This window comes from Eimeria necatrix, genomic scaffold (assembly GCF_000499385.1).
Source record: "Eimeria necatrix Houghton genomic scaffold, Enh_scaff525, whole genome shotgun sequence".
Taxonomy (NCBI): Eukaryota; Apicomplexa; class Conoidasida; order Eucoccidiorida; family Eimeriidae; genus Eimeria; species Eimeria necatrix.
In genome coordinates this window covers 17,501-24,496 of record NW_013654398.1, presented here as the reverse complement: position 1 = coordinate 24,496, position 6,996 = coordinate 17,501, and the positions used below count along the sequence as shown (strand labels likewise).

The 6,996-nt window shown below is 57.2% G+C and overlaps 1 protein-coding gene across 1 annotated transcript in view; it reads right to left on the bottom strand.

Moving 5' to 3' along the window:
- Window positions 1-167: 167 nt before the first annotated feature.
- The window catches only part of ENH_00060760 (glycogen debranching enzyme, putative), a gene marked incomplete at both ends in the record, with an annotated part of 7,498 nt that continues 669 nt past the window's right edge, over window positions 168-6,996 (bottom strand). Inside the window, 14 exons of the mRNA XM_013581953.1 lie at window positions 168-250; window positions 488-576; window positions 1,267-1,364; window positions 1,582-1,737; window positions 1,932-2,064; window positions 2,143-2,211; window positions 2,414-2,504; window positions 2,780-3,476; window positions 3,845-3,894; window positions 4,102-5,059; window positions 5,289-5,418; window positions 5,628-5,947; window positions 6,439-6,778; window positions 6,884-6,928. Coding sequence (XP_013437407.1) covers window positions 168-250; window positions 488-576; window positions 1,267-1,364; window positions 1,582-1,737; window positions 1,932-2,064; window positions 2,143-2,211; window positions 2,414-2,504; window positions 2,780-3,476; window positions 3,845-3,894; window positions 4,102-5,059; window positions 5,289-5,418; window positions 5,628-5,947; window positions 6,439-6,778; window positions 6,884-6,928 — 3,259 coding nt within the window. The remainder of the gene's footprint in view (window positions 251-487; window positions 577-1,266; window positions 1,365-1,581; window positions 1,738-1,931; window positions 2,065-2,142; window positions 2,212-2,413; window positions 2,505-2,779; window positions 3,477-3,844; window positions 3,895-4,101; window positions 5,060-5,288; window positions 5,419-5,627; window positions 5,948-6,438; window positions 6,779-6,883; window positions 6,929-6,996) is intronic.

The following is a 6,996-nucleotide window of genomic DNA, read 5'->3' as shown; positions in this document are numbered from 1 at the left end:
ATCTGGTCTGTATTCCAAGTCGCTAGGGTCTGTGTTTCGGCCAGCTAGGGTTTAGGGTTTAGGGTTTAGGGTTTAGGGTTTGTGCCTGGTGGTAGTTCCAGCCGTGGGCAGTGGCTTTGTTGCTGCTATCTTCTCCATTATCATAATCTGGTCTGTATTCCAAGTCGCTAGGGTCTAGGGTTTTGAGTCCGAGTTGATTGGGTCCCATCAAAACCTCTTCCACCGCTTTCAAGTAACTCCGCGCGTGTTCCTGCAACCAAACCCTAAACCCTAAACCCTAAACCCTAAACCCTAAACCCTCGGCCCAAGCCCCGCACACACACCGCTGCGCGCACCCGCTAGCCGCAGTAAACCCTAGTCCCGTGAACCTCTACCCCCCACGCTGCTCCCAGCCTGCAATACCCTAAACCCCAAACCCTAAACCCTAAACCCTAAACCCTAAACCTTAAACCCTAAACCCTAAACCCTCGTGCTGCCGGATCCCCACCCCGAGCACCCAGCCCTCCATCCAACTCGCAGCCCGCAGGTCCCGCTCTTCCCTCTAAACCCCGCACCCCAACCCCCAAAGCCGAAACCCTAAACCCTAAACCCTAAACCCTAAACCCTAAACCCTAAACCCTAAACCCTAAACCGAGTTCGGGGGCGACTGCGAGGGCGACGCATGCGTTGGGCCGGAGTTGGAAATCGGCCCAGGGAGTGGAGGCTTTGAAGGTGTCTTTGAAGATGCCTCTCCTATTCACTAATTTAGGGTTTAGGAAGTACTGGCTGTCTTCTTGAGGGTTTAGCGGGACGAAAAAAAGGGTTTCGAAGCGCGCTTTCAACAGCGAGTCCCACCGGGTGTACAGACACTCCGACCCATCTCGAAAACAAACAGACTTGTGTTCAAAAACCCTTTCTGGAAGTTTTGAAACAAATCGCAAACTCGACTTCAAAAGTCCATTTATTTCCACTGCTGCGCCGTCCCGCGGAGTCGCCGGCAAACCCTTGTTCCCCGCCTGCGCGACGCACCACGATTTAGGGTTTAGGGTTTAGGGTTTAGGGTTTAGGGTGTAGGGTGGGGGGGCAGCAGCAGCACGCGCCCGGTCGCTCCCTCCTCGAAAAGACAGCATGAGGGTTTAGGGTTTAGGGTTTGCGGCTCGGGCGTGAGGCTGCAGGTCTTTTCAGGGTTTAGGGTTTAGGGTTTAGGGTTTAGGGTTTGCCTTTTCTGAAGAGCCCATTTTGTCCATCCAAGTGCCGCAGTTTCGGTCATTGCCCCCGAAAATAAACCCTGAATTAGGGTCTACATAAATGTCTATTTGAAACCCTTTTTCCGTCATTTGCTCGTCCAGCTGTTTGCCCGCGTTCCACTCGCGAAATGATATGCCCTGCAAACCCACAAACCCTAAACCCTAAACCCTAAACCCTAAACCCTAAACCCTAAGCAATGCATGCACCCTTCGTGGAGCCTCGCTGCGCTCACGCAAAACGCCCACGCACACGCCCTAAACCCCAAACCCTAATAATTAGCCGTAGACCCACAAGCCCTACACGCTTCCTGAAAACCCAAACCCTAAACCCTAAACCCTAAACCCTAAACCCTACTTTGGCGTGTGAGGCCAGGATGTGGTGCATGACATCTCCAATATTTCGAATTTCTTCTTCTGGAAGTTGAGAAGCATTTTTTCCATATTTCATTTCGACGGGACAAAGCAGAAAGTCTAAACCCTCGGGAGCCGCCAGGCAGTAGTCTTGGATTGCCTAAACCCCAAACCCTAAACCCTAAACCCTAAACCCTAAACCCTAAACCCTAAACCCTAAACCCTGGACACGTCTACGGCGCTCATTCGCGCCAGGAGCTCCCCGGGCGCGGGCCCCTCGAAGCCCGCCCGCCCGCAGCGCAGCGCCTAGGGTTTAGGGTCTAGGGTTTAGGGTTTAGGGTTTAGGGTTTGGACCTGCATGAAGAACCAAGTGGCATCTCTTGCATTGTATCGAGGGTTATTTCCCGAATCCAACAAATTAGGGATTAGCCCATGACGCAAAACGCGGGCGTAGCCCAGAATCTCCCTGCGCGCTTCCGCGTACCGCCTGCACAAACCCTAAACCCTAAACCCTAAACCCTAAACCCTAAACCCTAAACCCTAATGCTTAAACCCCGGGGCCTACAGCATAACGCATGAGTCTTCAGGGGTGGGGAGCTGTGACTTCGTCGCGCCCCCACAGCCGCCCAAACCCCTAAACCCTAAACCCTAAACCCTAAACCCTAAACCCCAAACACTATACCCTAAACTCTAAACCCTAAAGGCTGAACGTAAATCCTAAACCCTAGATCCTAGACCACCCGCTTCACCCCAGCCCTCGGGTCTAAACCCTTCCCGCAACCCCCAAACCCCGCACCCTAAACCCTAAACCCTAAACCCTAAACCCTAAACCCTACCCCGGGGCAATGAGAACGCCCCTGATGGCGACGAAAGGCACCCCCAGCCCCCAACCCCCACCCCCACACCGCAAGCCCCAAACCCCAAACCCTAAACCCTAAACCCTAAACCCTAAACCCTAAACCCTACCCCGTGGCGATGAGAATGCCCCGGATGGCGATGAAGGTGTCGCGGCCCCAGTTGCGCATAAAGCCCGTGGAGAAGTGGGGCAGTCCAGCAGCAAGACTGGGATCGGCCGATCCCCAGGAGAGTGGGGCGGAAGCAACAGTTCCGTAGCACTGCAGCGAGGCGAGAGCGAGGTGCAGCAGCAGCAGCAGCAGGAATTCGGGACCAGACCAAAGCCCCCACTTGCGCGTAAACCCCACAAACCAGCCGGTCCACTATGTAGGGTCTTATCCAGTTGTAGCCTTTTAGCTGCTGCAGCAGCAGCAGGGTTTGCTGCAGCTGCTGCTGCAGCGGCAGCAGCGTGCTGTGGCCGGCGAGGCGGTCCACGGTGTACTGCAGCAGCCACAAGCCGCTGCGGAGGTTCTCGCAAACGGCCTGCTGCTGCTGCTGCTGCTGCTGCTGCTGCTGCTGCTGCTGCCGCGCTGCGTCGAAAACCCCCACCAAACCCGCCAAACCACTGTAGACCAGTGGTCCATATCCCGGCAGTACGTACACCCCGCGGGCCCCACAAGATGCATCTTCTTCTTCGCTGCTGCACTTGTAAAGGAGAGAGTTGAGTTCTGCTGCTGCTGCTGCTGCCAGCAGCGCGGGGGCCCTTTCCACAGTTTCGCGCAGCTGCTGCTGCAGCTGCTGCAGCAGCAAGGGGTCCTCCGGCGCCGTGAACAGCACTGCAGCAGACCCCGGCGGGAACTGCTGCTGCTGCAGCAGCAGCGTGGTTTCGCCGCTCGCTGCGGTGTACGTACACCGCCCCACACTCTCCAAACCCTCGTAAACCCTCGCCAAACCCTCAACTCCATTTATGAATTTGCTGTCAGCAGCAAACCGCCCCACAGCCCCACTCTCTGCATGCAAACTCGCCACCAACGCCACCTCCGTTATCTTCCCGCTCAGCACCACCTGCGCCAAACCCTAAACCCTAAACCCTAAACCCTAAACCCTAAACCCTAAACCCTAAACCCTAAACCCTAACGCTGAATGCTGAAAAGACGCAGACTGGCCGCGGCACACGCGCGCTCCAGGGCGCGCTCCTCGGGGGCGCCGCTCCCCGCGAGGACCTAGGGTTTAGGGTTTAGGGTTTAGGGTTTAGGGTTTGGGGTTTGGCTCACGGGGGGCAGCGGCGCTGCGGCGTTGCAGCCCGGGTAGGCGCAGCGGGCTATTGTGAAACAACAATTTAGGGTTTGAGGGTTTATTCTTTTTATTAAAATTAAATCTTCTCCCAAAAGCTCAACAGCAAATTGGCTAAACCCTTCTTCAGCCAAACGCACGTGCAGCCGGTTCAGCACGGGGCGCACGCCCAGCAGCCCGGGCAAACACCCTGCGCGCAAACCCTAAACCCTAAACCCTAAACCCTAAACCCTAAACCCTTCCCCTTGGGGAGGCCGCCCGCAGCAGCAGCGCCGGCGAAACCCCCGCCGCCCCCGGGGCAGAGAGCCCTCGGGCCCCCGCTTCTCAGCGTTCAGCGTCTGGGCTCGGGGCCTAGGGTTTAGGGTTTAGGGTTTAGGGTTTAGGGTTTAGGGTTTACCGGGCAACTTGGCCCCCGGGAGTGCAGCAATGTTGTTGATGTTGCCGCGGCCGTCGGAGACTGTGGGGCTGCTTGGGCTGTATCTCCACTGGCCGTCGACAATGAACTTGAATTGCACTGTCTCCTTTTTGCTGCCTTGAGGGTTTCGGAAGTGCTGCTGCTGCTGCAGCAAAACCCTAAACCCTAAACCCTTGCTGCTGCGCTCCAGCGGCACGTCCGCAGCCCACCCGTCCCACTCGCCCCGCACGGCCACTTGCTGCGCCTCTCCGGGCCACACCACCTCCACGCCCTCCTCTGCTGCTGCTGCTGCTGCTGCTGCTGCTGCTGCTGCTGCGGGCTTTGCTGCAGCAGCAGCAGCAGCAGCAGGGTTTCGCAGCGGGACTTCGGGGTGGAAGTCGTGGTAAAGGCGGCGCTCGTGAACCACCGAAAGAGTGAAGGGGACAAGTTCATCAGTGCCGCGGGTGCTGCCGCTAGCAGCAGCAGCAGCAGCAGCAACAGCAGCAAAAGCCAGAGTTGCTGCTGGAGTGAACTTGCTTGCTGCTGGCTCATTGTCGTGGGTACAGTCGTAGAAGAGTGCGGGGCAAAGAGAGGCAGGGAGGGGCCTCAGGGGGCCCCCGGGGGCCCCCCCCCCCACAGCAGCAGCAGCAGCAGCAGCAGCAGCAGCAGCAGCAGCAGCGGCCGCGGGCTTGGCCGCAGCAGCAGCAGCAGCAGCCGCAGCAGCAGCAGGCAGCTGCAAGTAAGCCGGCCGCGGGTCCAGCTGCCCCTCCCAGTGCAAACCCCCGAACTGCTGCAGCTGCCAACAAAGGTCCCGAGGGTTTAGGGTTTGCAAAGCTTCTCGAATTAAAGCATTTAACCCTAATTGAGAAACAAACTTCAAATCTACTTTTTGATCTCCAGTAAACAACTCCGCGTAAACCCACAAGTCGCTCCGCTCCCGACGACACTCCCGCAGCATGTACTGCGAAACACAAACCCTAAACCCTAAACCCTAAACCCTAAACCCTAAACCCTAAACCCTAAACCCTAAACCTTCGGTAGCTAGCGCTGCGGCCAGCGCGCACGCAGGGGGGCACTCGTGGCGCCCGCTCGCGAAGCGAAGCAAAGCACCTTCAAACCCCACTCCCAACGCAAACCCTAAACCCTAAACCCTAAACCCTAAACCCTAAACCCTAAACCCTTAACCCTACCTCTGCCACGTGGAGAGGAGTTGAGTGGCAATTGTCGAGACGAACAGCAGGAAATATTTTGGCGGTTTCTCTGCAGTACTTCGCCATCATATCCCACAAGAAGGGGCAGTCTTCAGGGCCGTCGCCGTACCTAAACCCTCGCAAACCCTAAACCCTAAACCCTAAACCCTAAACCCTAAACCGTAAACCCTAGGTCGTAAGCGCAAGGCTACAAGCTGGCGGCGGCGGCGAGGCGCTTGCTGCTGCTGGGGGTTTGTGTCGCGGGGTGCTGCTGCTTCACCGTCGTCGAGGCTCTAGGGTTTACGGTTTAGGGTTTAGGGTTTAGGGTTTAGGGTTTACCGGAGTAAGACGCAGTCGGACCAAACCACCAGCTGGGTTCGCAAATACACCAAAGACCCTGGAGCAGCAAAATCTTTCGTGGCATCCCAAGACATGACCCAGCCGTTGTTTGCAACAGCCACAGGCCCCTCGCGCTGCTGCTGCTGCTGCTGCTGCTGCCGCTGCTGCTGCTGCTGCTGCTGCTGCTGCTGCTGCTGCTGCTGGGCAAAGGCGTGAAGTAGCGCGGCACCAGGGCCTCCCAGTGGTTTGGCCGGATGGGCCCCTTCTTGCACTGCAGCCGCTCGTAGCGAACTAAACCCTCGATGCTGCTGCTGCAGCAGCTGTGGCAGTCAGCAGCAGCAGCAAGAAGCTGCTGCTTCACTTCTCTCAAAGTTGCTTCCAACTCCGCCAAATAATGAATTGAAGGAAACAAAGAAACCAAAAAACCCTCGGGAAACGATATCGGACGCCCACGCGCTTTCCCGCACTCTCGCAAAGCCTGACGCACGCAAACCCTAAACCCTAAACCCTAAACCCTAAACCCTAAACCCTAAAACCTAGGCCCTAGACCCTGGGGTCTGGGAAGCAAAGGCCTGAAACGCAGCCCCGGGGCAACAAAGCGACCCACAAACCCCGGCAGCCCCCTCTTGAAGCCGCAAACCCTAAACCCTAAACCCTAAACCCTAAACCCTAAACCCTAAACCCTCGCCTTTGGGGCGCGGCGCGCGACGGAGGCGTTCTCGCCTCTCCCGCAGCGGGCAGCTAGGGACCAAACCCCAAAGCCTAGAGCCTAAACCCTAAACCCTAAACCCTAAACCCCCGTCCTGCGGACCATCTGGTAGAGGATATCGCGCCTTTGCTGGGCGGTGGTGATCTCGTGCTGCTGCTGCTGCTGCTGCTGCTGCTGCTGCTGGCCAGCAGCACAAATGTCCTTTTGCCAGGCCTCTATGAGGGGCTCGGGCTCGAGTCTAAACCACTCTTGAAAAGAAAAGGGTTTCAAAACCCTTTCTTCGAGCGCATGCAAAACCCTCTGCAAGTCCTCCTCAGAAGCTATGGTGTCTGTACACCCCAAAACCCTCAAACCCCCGCTGTACAGACACTCCGAAAACTCCTGCAAAGCCACGTCCAACTCGTAGGCAGCCCGCAGGTGCGGCGAGTTTTCCAAGTTGTACCTGCACCAAACCCTAAACCCTAAACCCTAAACCCTAAACCCTAAACCCTAAACCCTAGGCCCCGAACCCTAGGCCCCAAGCCCTCTGCACTGCGGGACAGGGAACAAGGCGCACGCGCCCTGAACCTGCACTCTGCATATGCCACCGTCCCTAAACCCAAACCCTAAACCCTAAACCCTAAACCCTAAACCCTAAACCCTATGCCGACGCCCTGAACC